Genomic DNA, 13,946 nt, shown 5'->3' on the forward strand with positions numbered 1-13,946 from the left:
TAAAACCTTTTTTTCCATATGGTGCATGTAATTATTTGTTGAAACAGAGCATTTTGCATTAAAGCAATCGTATCTAAAGAAGAATGCCACTGAGCACAACTGCCAACCATTTTGGCCACAACCCTGTGATGTTTTATTGTGGACCTACAGTGAAAATGTAATATGCCGTTATTTTAAAGAACTCGAAAAAAAAATACCTAATGGTGCTTTTTACCATTATAATTTACTGTATCGCTGAGTAGTATAGCTATTGCTATACCCTTGGGGCTCTGACACACCAGCTACGGGTGTCCTATACAGCAGCTATAATTTCCTTTACAGCTAGACTTGCCCACCTCTCCTTTACACTTGCCCAATCACTGAACACTTTGTATTCTGTGAACCCATTCTCAAAATCCAAAGCTTTCTGTGAATGGGCAGGAGGGAGCAGGGGCAGGCAGCGAGGCTGCTGTGAAGGAGAGATGTATCTCTCCTCTCAAAGAAAATGCTATATTATTGGAGCTCAGTGAACCAGTAAATTATCAAGTCTAATCATTGAAGGAGAGCAGGCTGACTTCCGAGAATAGCTAGAAAACTGACCACTATGTGCTCTTCAGCTTAGTGTGGTCAGTTTTTTTTATTATAGGGAAGTGGAGGGACTGACAGGAACACCAGGGATTTCACACAAAAGAAGCAATACAAAGAGAACAGGATAATTGTTCCTACAAGTACATGGTACAGCAAGCACATATAAGGAATATGAAATGTTGGGATAACAAACACTTTAACTCCATGTATGTCAGCAGATTTTAATACTCAGTCTCCATATTATTAAAAGGCAAAAATGCTGCCAAAACCTTACCTTGTCTCTGTACTATTGGTAAGCGGATTTAGGGATACGTGTTCTATGTGGTTAATATCTCAGTAGTTGTTAAGCAAGTAAGTAAATGCAATAAAATACAGACCTCCCCCTAGCAGATAATTTACACATCTCTCTATTTAGTAAAATAAAAAACAGTAAGACTAAGTGTGTAGAAATGTGAAAGTCAGATCACAAAACACTGAAATAAAAACTAACTAAAAATAATTATACATTACATATAATCCTTTAGATTGCAAATCCAGATTTAAAATAAAATTGAAGCCTAGTAAAGGTAGTTCATGGAATGATCAGCTTAATTGCCAGATGCTCTGTTTCAGACCTTCTGTAGGGTAAATACATTTATAACATCCTCACGCTTTTCATATGACTTTCAGCTGGAAGATTGGTGAGTGGGGACCATGCACAGCCACTTGTGGTGGTGGCACTATGACGCGGTCAGTGTACTGCATTTCCTATGAAGGCAGAGCCTCCCAACAAACGGTAAACGACGCAGAGTGCACTGCGTTTACAGAAAAGCCAGCCACCCAGCAGGTCTGCAATCTCCGAGCATGTGCTAAATGGAACACGGGGCAATGGACAACAGTAAGTGCCACCTTGCTCATATTCCGATGATGCCTTTTTAAAGAAAACCTGTCGGCAAAGAAATATAGCAGCTACTGTGTAAGATGTAAGCTTTCTGTGGCGATGATTCCCATCCTCAGTTAACTACTTGATGCATCATTAATTTTAAACAAATATGGGTTAAAAGGTACCGATTTTACTGGACGCATTGTGTTATGAGTCGACAACCCAGTATGTAGCAAAGCAAGGATTTGGATTTAAGTTAAGTTAGCAATGACATTTCTATATTTCTAGGCTGCCAGGTTCCCTATAAAGGCCCAGCAGCAGGAACAAACACGCGTATTAGCAAATCAGTGTTAACAAAACTCCTGGTCTGTAAGATAGCCAGGCAACTAGCATGTTCAGAAGTGAGGTCTGCAATGCCTCATTCTATTTTACATTAGAAGATGAAATCCACATCTACAGTATATATATATTTATCTTAATTCTTTATTTAGAATAACATAAGTACAAGCAAACATATGAATGTCTCCAATGCAGCAGAAGAATATCAATACATTGTTAATATGTAGGCTCACAACAGGGAACCTAGTTAGTTACAGATATTGCATATAGTACATTTCTGACATCCTTCCTAGATCTTGCCATTGCTTCCCCTGAATAACAACCATTCTGTCCCAGGGGCTAACTGGAGCTTGCAATGGGTCCCTTGTCAGGAGCAAAAGGAGAAGGAGGGAAAAGAAAAGGGGGGTTGGTGGTGGAGAGAGGGCTGGGGGGGAAGGGGAGGGAAGCAAGGGTAGAGTCCTAGGGTTAGATAGGGAGGATTGATAAAGGGGGGGGGGGGTGAAGCATCAGGGATGGAAAGGCTGAACTGTAATGATCCCACCTTTCCATGGGTAATTTCCAGACCCACTTGAGACAATATGCTTTTAATCTAGGTTATCTCCAAGTCTGAATATGCAACCTTGAAAATGAATCGGACCAAGCTGGGGGACATTCAGTCTGTGACATTAGTGGACAGAATATCCTGATAGGTTGATGAATAATGGAAAGCAGTCCATGGATACCATGTGTCTTTAAAACTCTCCCCTTTTGTGGTGGATAGAAGCAGTGAGATGATCCTCCATCTGGCAGATCTTGTTTGTTTTGCCAAACCACATGGATAGTGATGGAGGGGTAGTATGTTTTCACATTGCAGGGATGAAAGCATGAACTGCATTGAGTAAAGTTGTCCATAGATTGATCAAAGTTTAATCCATCTATGGACAATCCATTTTGAGAGCATTCAATCTACTGATTGACTGCTCACAAACGGGCTTGCTGGAAAACTTTAGATCGATCAGCGCCGCAGCCTGTTGGCTGATCAGTGTATTCTGACAGCAGAGGAGTCCAGCTGACTCCTCTGCTGTCAGAAAACAATGGCACAGCGGCAACAGCAATTTCAGTGCGGTGAGAATACAGTGCCACAGCAAGGAGGATTCCCGCATCTGCCTCCATTTTGTGGATAAAGAATTGGTTCAGTTTTTTTCCGTTTAGCCCACTAGCAGAACAAAAAAATTGAGCTTAAGTGAACCATCAAGAATGATTATTAGCGTGTTAGTGGAATCTGCTTTATATATAGTAAAAATCTATTGGGTACTGACCTAGGTTCAGTGAGGTGAGTTGTTGAATCAACTTCCGCACCTCTCACCAGATTTTTTGGTGAACACCCTAGAGAATAAAATGGCGGTCATTGCAATAATTTTTGTCACGCCGTATTTGGCAGCGGTCTTACAAGCGCACTTTTTTTTGGAAAAAATTCACTTTTTTGAATTAAAAAATAAGACAACAGTAAAGTAAGCCCAATTTTTTTAGATATTCTGAAAGATAATGTTACGCCGAGTAAAATGATACCCAACATGTCACGCTTCAAAATTGCGCCCACTCGTGGAATGGCATCAAACTTTTACCCTTAAAAATCTCCATAGGCCTACATTTAAAAAATTCTATAGGTTGCATCTTTTGAGTTACAGAGGAGGTCTAGGGCTAGAATTATTGCTCTCGCTCTAACAATCGCGGTGATACCTCACTTGTGTGGTTTGAACACCGTTTTCATATGTGGGCGCTACTCACGTATGCGTTCGCTTCTGCGTGCGAGCTCATCGGGATGGGGCGCTTTAAAAAAAAAAAATGTGGGGGTTTTCTTATTTATTTTTATTTATTTTATAAATTTTTACACTAAAAAAAAAATGGGTCACTTTGATTCCTATTACAAGGAATGTAAGACCTCAGATCTCATATTTAGACTAAAATGCAAAAAAAAACAAAAAAAAAAAAATTGTCATTTGAAAAAATTACAACAAAAAAATATGCCTTTAAGAAGCATGGAAGTGCTGCTATGCTATGGAGATGGGTGGGGGCCATCTTGCCCTCACTCGTATCCCACCCGAGCAGGACACAGGACGCGATCGCCTCCACTGCTGCCGACGGCTCTGGTAATCGGGGGGGCCCTCTCCCGCCGCCGATAACGGTGATCTTGCGGCGAATCTGCCCCGGAGACCACCGTTATCGTTTAAAGGACCGCTCATAGGAAAGATCAATATCTCGGTTGTGGCAGGGGCTGCTGCCCTTACCGAGATATCTATCTTTAAAGTGATGATGTATATATACGTGAGCGGGTCCTTAAGTGGTTAAATACAACATTTTCAATCACTTCTTGTGTCAATCTATCTTACTGAAATATTAAGATCTTTTAATATTTTATTTTATCAAGTTTCACAAATTTGAGGGACAGGACAAAAAATCCTTTTCAATATAGGTTTATATTTATATATACAGTATCTCACAAAAGTGAGTACACCCCTCACATTGACAACACTGAAGAAATTACACTTTGCTACAATGTAAAGTAGTGAGTGTACAGCTTGTATAACAGTGTCAATTTGTTATCTCCTCAAAATAACTCAACACACAGCCATTTAATGTCTAAACCACTGGCAAAAAAAAGTGAGTACACCTCTAAGTGAAAATGTCCAAATTGGGGCCAATTAGTCCTTTTCTCTCCCCGGTGTCATTGGACTTGTTGTGTTACAAGGTCTCAGGTGTGAATAGGGAGCAGGTGTGTTGCATTTGGTGTTATTGCACTCATTCTCCGCCGTCCCATAACAGGCCTAAATGTTCTCTCCAAGATAATGGAGAAAGTAGTGGTACAACAGCTGCAACAGCATCTAGATACCCACAATCTACTAGATCCATTACAATCAGGCTTCCGTCCCGGACACGGGACAGAAACGGCCTTACTCAAAATATGGGACGATGCCCTCGAGGCCGCAGACGAAGGAGAATCTTGTCTCCTGGTTCTGCTGGACCTAAGCGCAGCCTTTGACACGGTAGACCACAAACTGTTACTAATGCGACTAGCCAAGGTAGCAGAAGTCGCAGAAGGTGATTTACCATGGTTTTCTTCCTTTCTTGAAAACCGATCACAAACAGTTAAATTGGGTTGTTTCACGTCGGAAAAGCGCACGGTGTCATGTGGAGTCCCCCAAGGATCCCCCCTGTCACCGGTGCTATTCAACATCTATCTTCGCCCTCTCTTTGATATTATCAGTAGCCAAGAACTACTCTATCACTCTTATGCAGACGATACGCAACTGTATTTTCGCATCTGCAACAAAAAGGATCATCATCTCAGTTTAGAGAAATGTCTCTCTTTGATAGAAAACTGGATGACTAAAGGCCGGGTACACACGGACAAACATGTATGGTGAAAGCGGTCCGTCGGACCGTTTTCACCATACATGTCTGCCAGAGGGCTTCTGTACGATGGTTGTACACACCATCGTACAGAAGTCCGCGCGTAAACAATACGCGGGGCGTGTCCGCGGTGTCGCCGCGTCGATGACGCGGTGTCGCCGCGACAATGACGCGGCGACGTGCGCGGCCCGCCTTTAAAATGCTTCCACGCATGCGTCGAAGTCATTCGACGCATGCGAGGGACGGCGGGCGCCTGGACATGTACGGTAGGTCTGTACTGACGACCGTACATGTCCGAGCGGGCTGAATTCCAGCGGGCTGTTTTAAAACAAGTCCAGGAATATTTGTCTGCTGGGAAAAGGCCCGGCGGGCAAATGTTTGCTGGAATTCGGCCCGCTCGCGCCCACACACGACCAAACATGTCTGCTGAAACTGGCCTGCGGGCCAGTTTCAGCAGACATGTTTGCTCGTGAGTATGGGGCCTAAGAGTTATCTTAAACTCAACAGTTCAAAAACAGAACTCCTTATGTTTCACGCCAGCCGAAAGAGTCAACTGGCAACAACCTGGACACCCCCGCCCATTCTGGGCCAAATCATCACCCCTAGCTCCAAAGTCAAAAGTCTCGGGGTCATCTTCGACACCTTCATGACAATGGACGCACAAATAGGGTCAGTAGTCAGCGGAGCGCACCATCTGTTGCGCCTACTACGCAGACTTATTCCATTTATCCCCAAAGAAGACGTAGCAGTCGTGGTGGGAACAATCGTGAATTCCAGACTGGACTATGCTAACGCCCTGTACCTCGGACTCCCAAAGTACCAAATCTCCCGTCTGCAAGTCGTTCAGAATACGGCCGCCAGACTGGTGACTGGGAAAAAAAAATGGGAATCAATCTCACCTTCGTTGAGAACCCTTCACTGGCTGCCAGTAAAAGACAGAATTGCATTTAAAGCACTCTGCCTGACACATAAGTGCATCCATGGGAAGGCTCCGCAATATCTTTGCGACAAGATAGAACCTCACAATTCGAATCGCGTTCTGCGATCCACCGACCAAAATCTGGTCAGGGTACCAAAAACCAAATACAAGTCCAAAGGAGAAAGAAGGTTTGCTTTTCAGGGTCCTAGACTATGGAACGCTTTACCAACCAGCATTCGGTTGGAGGAAAACCACCTGACTTTCAGAAGACGGATCAAAACTCTGCTCTTTTGATGTCATGAGACACGAACAACTAGCGCCCAGAAGCGATTCAGTTCGCATGCGCCGCGCTTTATAAGTTTTTCCTTCATTCATTCATTCATTCATTCATTCATTCTCTCATACTGGTCACTGGAAGTTTAACATGGCACCTCATGGGAAATAACTCTCTGAGGATCTGAAAAAAAGAATTGTTGCTCTACATAAAGATGGCATAGGCTATAAGATGATTGCCAAGACCCTGAAACTGAGCTGCAGCACAGTGGCCAAGACCACACAGTGGTTTAACAGGACAGGTTCCACTCAGAAGAGACCTCGCCATGGTCGACCAAAGAAGTTGAGTGCATTTGCTCAGCATCATATCCAGAGGTTGTCTTTGGGAAATAGACGTATGACTGCTGGCAGAATTGCTGCAGAGATTGAAGGGGTGGGGGGCCAACCTGTCAATGCTCAGACCATACTCCACACGCCACATCAAATTGGTCTGCATGGCTGTTGTGCCAGAAGGAAGCCTCTTCTAAAGATGATGCACAAGAAAGCTTGCAAACAGTTTGCTGAAGACAAGCAGACCAAGGACATGAAATACTGGAACCATGTCATGTGGTCTGATGCGACCAATATAAACTTATTTAGTTCAAATGGCGTCAAGTGTGTTTGGCGGCAACCAGTTGCGGAGGACAAAGACAAGTGTGTCTTGCCAACAGTGAAGCATTGTGGTGGGAGTGTCATGGTCTGGGGCTGCATGAGTGCTTCCGAAACTATGGAGCTACAGTTCATTGAGGGAACCATGAATGCCAACATGTACTGTGACATACTGAAGCAGAGCATGATTATCTCCCTTCGGAGACTGGGCCGCAGGGAAGTATTCCAATATAACAACCCCAAACACACCTCCAAGATGACCACTGCCTTGCTAAAGAAGCTGAAGGTAAAGGTGATGGACCGGCCAAGCATGTCTCCAGACCAAAACCCTATTGAGCATCTGTGGAGCATCCTCAAATGGAAGGTGGAGGAGCGCAAGGTCTCTGACATCCACCAGCTCTGTGATGTCATCATGGAGGAGTGGGAGAGGACTCCAGTGACAACCTGTGAAGCTCTGGCAGTGCTGGAAAATAATGGTGGCCACACATATTGACAGTTTGGGCCCAATTTGGACATTTTCACTTAAGGTTGTACTCACTTTTGTTGCCAGTGGTTTAGACATTAATGGCTGTGTGTTGGGTTATTTTGAGGGGATAGCAAATGTACACTGTTATACAAGCTGTACACTCACTACTTTACATTGTAGCAAAGTGTCATTTCTTCAGTGTTGTCACATGAAAGATATAATAAAATACTTACAAAAATGTGAGGGTGTACTTACTTTTGTGAGATACTGTATATGAAAATATATATATATATATATATATATATATATATATATACACACACACACACACACACACACACACACACACACACACACACACACACACACACCTCTCATTATCAGGAAATAGTAGGACAAAAATATGATGTTGTCAATCTCAGTTTACTCTTTATAAGACTTGTTTAGGGTGTTCCATATCTTGAACTACAAAGTTATAAAATGTTTACTTTATTTTTATTGTCTCTCTAGTTCTCATTTTGTTTCTGTTATTAATTTGATTTACCGTGTCATGATTAATAAAATAAAATAAATCAGTATATACTGTTAAAAGTCAGGTATTGTCTTCCAGTGCTCAACAGAATGTGGAGAAGGAATACAGAAACGAACAGTGACTTGTAGAACAGACACTGGTGCCATTGTCCAGGACACGGCTTGTATGCATCAACTCAAACCATCAGACAGCCAGCTGTGCAATGGCGAAAACTGTGTTCAGGAAATTGGCTGGCACATTGGAGAGTGGGGCTTGGTATGAAACATTATCTTTATATATCACACACTTTTAGTATGCATGGATTTGTGGTTTTCAAGATGTAAATGTACTTACCTCTGTAGACTAAAAGGTCAATCAGTTATTCAAACCCTTTCAGTAGACATGTGTTTCCCAAACTTTGTGCACTGCCACCATATTGTTTAAAAAGCAGTTTTACTTTTAAAACTTCCTATTTGCATTAGCAGCTTAAATTATGAAAGCAGTGCCTTACCTGTAACATTTTTCACCAAGATACCTAACCACATTCCTCTTTCTGCTCCCCTGTAAGTTTCATGTAATCACATCTAACTAAGGCCAATTATCTGAATTATCTTGGACAGAAAATCGTTTTTTTTAATAAGTGCTGCTTTATAGGTGCAGTAACACAACTAACCTTCACTGTGAATTTTTTATTAAACAAAGCTGATTCTGTTTAAGTCCAACAACCCCCCCCCCCCCACCTTGAGCAGTGGCAATGGCGCCTATAGAAAAACTAGACATATCCTGTTTGCTAGTTTGTTTGTTAATATGCGCCCTCTAGTAGTAACAACTGGTAGCAGACTTTACTTTAAGAAGATTTTGTCACAAGGTTGTTCTCACATAAAGTCCTGCTGAGTGACATGAACTTGTATATCATTGGTCGTACACATTCAAGACCATTAGAAACATTGTATAACACCTAAAGCCTTTTAATTTAGTGTAAGCCTAGTGCTCAGTAAAATAATGATCTTCTAGCTGGGTTGCAAAAATTGGTGGTTGAAATGCCTGAATTCCCTTTAATTCCTGAGAGGACACAGTGGTATCTGCTTGTACTCATTGCACATGTATTTTTAATGCATTCATCTTGTGATTGCAATCATGCCTTTTAGTTATTACTGATATGTATAATTTCCATTTTGTTATTTTGCAATTCAGTTACCTGATAGTGGATGCAATATTTTGGTATATTAGGACTGGATGGTTTTCTCATTTAATTTTCAAGGGTCTTGCTGGCATCTACTATAGTTTGTATGTCATAACAGCCTCTACTATTTCTTGGCGGGGTTGCATTAGTTTACTATTAATATTTTGACTATTAATACTTTTATAAGTATCTTCTGTTTGTATTCACTTTATAGTGTTCTAAAAGCTGCAATAATGGCATAAGGAAACGTCAAGTGGTTTGTGCTGACAATGACCGAAACTTTTATGAACCAGAGACTTGTGAATCCTATGAGCCTGAAAAACCATCTGTTATTGAGAGCTGTAATATGCAGCCTTGTTATCTCCCACAACGTAAGTTCAGCTTGTATTTACGCTACTATACATGAGTTATTCTTTGATAATAACAGACATAGAATTAAATCTGCATGTTTTTATTCTAAAGCCCCGTACACACGGTCGGACTTTTGCCCAACCAACTTCAAAATCCGGCACTTTTCGTATTTGTCCGACCGTGTGTACGTTCCATCGGACCAACTTTTTTGGCTTCAATCGGACAAAAAGTTGGGTCTGTGAACGGACCAACTTTCTGTTCCGAAAAGTCCGATTGTGCAAAGTGCGACCGTGTGTACAGCAAACCATCGGACTTTTGGACAAAGTACAAATGCGCATGCTCAGAACCAATGTTAAACTCAACCAACAATAGCAGAAGTTAACCAAAGGGTGGCGGTAAAGAGCAAGTAAAACCACGTGATGTTGGGAAAGTGTTAGAAAAGTTTGCAGAAAAGTCCGAGCGTGTGTATGCTATGGGTGTGATCAAACAAATCAATTAAGACAAAAATCCAAGGGAAATTTTGTTGGATGTCCTACCGTGTGTATGAGCCTTTATAATTAGTTTGGGGTATTTTTAGGATAATTTTCTGATCATTCTTTGTCCTTTCTCTTACCTACAGTCAAAAGCTATGGCTTATGACTGAAAGAATAAGTTATAGGTGCAATCAGTAGAAATGGTGTGTGTTGCAGTCCAGGAACTTCTTGGGTAGAGCGGTCAGTGTTCAGGTGGATTGTGCATTTTTTTTTTTTTTTCAAATAACAGTTTTTTATTTTCGTAAAAGGTCAATACAAAATATAGCAGCATTTCAAGGTGGTACAAAATTCCAGCTGAATGTACTTACACCGTGGCTTCATACTTGGTTATACGATCAGTAACATGTAAAACAACTAGAGATCAAAGAAGAGGGGAAGAGGAAAGAGGGGATGGGGTGAGGAGAAGGAAATAGGAGAGAAGGACAGGCGAGGAGAAAAAGGAGAAGAGGGGAGAGGACAGAGAGGGGGGAGGGGGTGGGCATGAATGTCGGGGGAAGTAATGTACCTCGGTGGCCTGTCGTCGGTTCACGGCGGATCCTCCTCCACATGCCACCTCTCCCAGACCAGGTCATGGTCCTCCAACCTATCCCGGATCCTAGCTGTCATCTTTTCCATAAGCTCTACATCCTTGACCCTAGCATAGAGGGCTTCTTGGGATGGGGGCACTGGTTTCTTCCAATGAAGTGCTATCAAGCACCTCGCAGCTGTGGTTATGTGTCTGAGCAGTTTCTTGTAGGGTTTAGCTATGCGGGGTTGGGATAGGCCCAGTAAAAATAGCTTCGGGGAGAGGGGTATGGGCGCCTCCAGGAGGCGAGTCAGGAGCTCCTGTGTCCGAGTCCAGAACGGGACAATCAAGGGGCAAGTCCAATAAATATGGAACAGTGTGCCCTTGGCCTGGTTGCAGCCCCAGCATCGGTCAGAGGTGGAAGGATAAATCCTGTGGAGGACGTCTGGGGTCAGGTACCAAAAGAACAGCACTTTATACGTATTTTCCTTATAAAGGGTGCAAATCGAGCTTTTGGCCGCCTGCCTCGAGACCGCCCTCCACTCATCCTCTGAGAGCTGGATTGTGCATTTCATTCAGATAGTTATTGTCCCATGACAATGGCAAAATCTCTACAGGATGGAGCTAAACATGCATTACATCACAGTGAATACAAAATCAGAGTCTGGATCAGGAAGGTCCAATGGGGAGTTTCACTAGGCAAGTTTAACTGGGAGGAGACCTTGGCATCCTTCAGGCCTGGAGTTATGGAAAGGGACAACTTCACACACCCCCTCAGCCTTCTTCCTCCATAATCCAAATAAAATAAAGTGATCTGAAAATAGATTCATTTCAGTCTTATTTTGTTTGGTGTTGCTTTCGATAATGCTCAGCCAGAAGGAATGATTCAGTTTTGGGTGAATCCTAGCTTACTCTAGACCTACAAGACATAGCCATCCAACTGCTGTTGTCATTAATATTACTTAAGAGAATCGGCTGTGTGCATGGACTAAAATTCTAGCAATACGTTCTAACTATTGGAAGTTGAAAAAACTAAAGAAAGCAAGTGAGTAATTCAACTTGTTCAAACTTGTCCGTGATTGATTCTCTAATAATTTACTTGTCATATTGTTCATTGTAGGTATTAAAGGATATGTAAAGGTTCATTTAAAAAAAAAAAAAACATGTCAAGGTTACTTACTCTGTGCAGTTGATTTTGAACACAATGGCCCTGATCTTCCTCTTCTCGAGTGCCCCATTGGAGGGCCATTCTCCCTCTGGGCACTCGTGCAGGTGCGCTGGCGTGTCCTGCTGCTGCATCCATTGACACAGACAGCAGGACTTGGCCCCGCTCCCCGACTCCTGCGTCATTGGATTTGATTGACAGCAGCGAGAGCCAATGGCTGTGGCTGCGCTGCAATCAATATATCAAATCAGGACCGAGACACCGGCTGGAGCTGTTGGGCTCGTCCCCATCGCTGGAAAGGCTGGGTTCAGGTAAGTAAAAGGGGGGCTGCTGCATCACAGGAGGTTTTTCACCTTCATGCATAAAATGCATTAAGGTGAAAAACCTTGAGGGTTTACAACCCCTTTAAGCACATTGACTATCTGCAAATCCTCGTATACTATGTAAGACTTGCCAATAATCAATTGCAAAAAAGCATATATATATATATATTATATATATATATATATATATATATATATATATATATATATATATATACACACATATATATATATACATATATACACACACACTCACGATTGCATATAATTTGTTTCTTTGGATAGCATGGATAACGGTTTCACTAGACAGGAAGTACGTGTAAGTCCAATAGAAACATTTTTTTTAAAAATATAGAGTAGATTGCCCTGTTGCAGAAGTTTTACCACTTCCTGTTTAGTAAAACTGCTAATAGGGGGGGGGGGGGGGGGTTGGAAGATGCCTTTTTGGCTTCACCACCCCAGTTAGCAGTAAAAACCTAAATGATTTCTAACCTTTCCCCGTTCGTTTTGACTATACACATATACTTAAGGTAAGTACTCTGTCATACATTCCTATATTAATTTAATGAGAGTTGAACACTGAAGCTGGCCATAAATGTGACATTCAGTTTATTTCAACCACGTTTGAGCCAAGTAAAATTGTGAGTAATTGCAAGATGCTAAGCAATCTACCATGCACGAGTTTGATCAACCACTAGAATTTGGTTGATTGTAAAGTTGATAGTAAAGATGAAACTGGGAAATAAATTTACCAAAAATTGTGAAATAAAATAGTGGCAATGTCAGGAAAAAACAATCATATTTCTTTGCCTGGTTCAAACAGGGTAATTTTGATCTCTTTTTCTTGTGATCAATTGAAACCACCAACCTATGTCTTTGATTGTTTTGAGATTTCAACAAAAAATTGAATTCATAGTACAATCTCACCATCAAATTGCCATGTGTATTGTCAGCTTAAAACTTACAGGTGGTGGTGGTTGTTATTTTCTTGCACAGTAATTATAATGTGTTGTTTGTTTATAGAGGTTCCCAGTATGCAAGATACCTGGGGATATGATAACTCTGATCAATTTGTATTAACGAGATTCAAGCAGGACTATCCAAGTAAGTGCTTAGATATTTTTTTTTTTTTTTACTACTCAAGAAAGGTTTTATTAAACAAAGTCAGATATTAGAGTTTACAACAATTACAAGATAGTCATTTAAGCAGGGCCGTCTTTAAGGCAGGGCAAAAGGGGTAGGTGCCCTGGGCCCTGTCATTGTTATGGGGAACAATCACTGCCTGATCTGATACAGTAAAATGATTTCAAGTCTAGCTGATATTTTTTCTATGTCTTGGAGCACGTGGAGAGCAAAATTGACAATACAGTGTGGTCACAGATAAACAATAGGTTCAGGCTCAACTAATCACCACATCTTCTAACTAAAGTATGGTAGAATTCACCCTTTAGAGGAGTTGAACTCAACCCACAAGTAACCTATCCATCACCAGTTCTAGTAGTGGGCTCAGGCCTGGGGTATCCAACCATGGACCCCAAAGATTTTCAAATTTGCATCAGTGTCCCCTGTGTTGGTAGATACTTCTCTAGTCTAGGGGTTTCACCCATACAATGTACCCATTCTTTATGAGAAGGAGAATCAGTGGACTTCCAATATTGAAGTACCACTCTCCGGGCTTGAAAAAGGGCTCTAGCTACTGCTTCTCTAATAGGGACATCTTGTTGAGAGTCATCTAAGATGCCCAGAAGGCATGGTTTAGGGCAGGGGTCTCCAAACTGCAAACGGCCCTTTGCTAGCATTAATCCGGCCCTTGGGACACAATTCCTTCCATTGATATGAGGCACTATTCCTCCCACCGACATCAACAATGGGACACTATATCTTCCAGGGATACCAATGATGGGATACTAT

At 41.9% G+C, this 13,946-nt stretch overlaps 1 protein-coding gene across 4 annotated transcripts in view; it reads left to right on the plus strand.

Moving 5' to 3' along the window:
• Positions 1–13,946, plus strand: part of PAPLN (papilin, proteoglycan like sulfated glycoprotein) — a 144,049-nt gene that overhangs the window by 100,816 nt on the left and 29,287 nt on the right. For all 4 annotated transcript variants that reach the window (XM_040333471.1, XM_040333468.1, XM_040333470.1 and 1 more), the window contains 4 exons: positions 1,237–1,444; positions 8,075–8,251; positions 9,373–9,529; positions 13,059–13,139. In XM_040333471.1, coding sequence (XP_040189405.1) covers positions 1,237–1,444; positions 8,075–8,251; positions 9,373–9,529; positions 13,059–13,139 — 623 coding nt within the window. The remainder of the gene's footprint in view (positions 1–1,236; positions 1,445–8,074; positions 8,252–9,372; positions 9,530–13,058; positions 13,140–13,946) is intronic.

This window comes from Rana temporaria, chromosome 13 (genome assembly GCF_905171775.1).
Source record: "Rana temporaria chromosome 13, aRanTem1.1, whole genome shotgun sequence".
Lineage (NCBI taxonomy): Eukaryota > Metazoa > Chordata > Amphibia > Anura > Ranidae > Rana > Rana temporaria.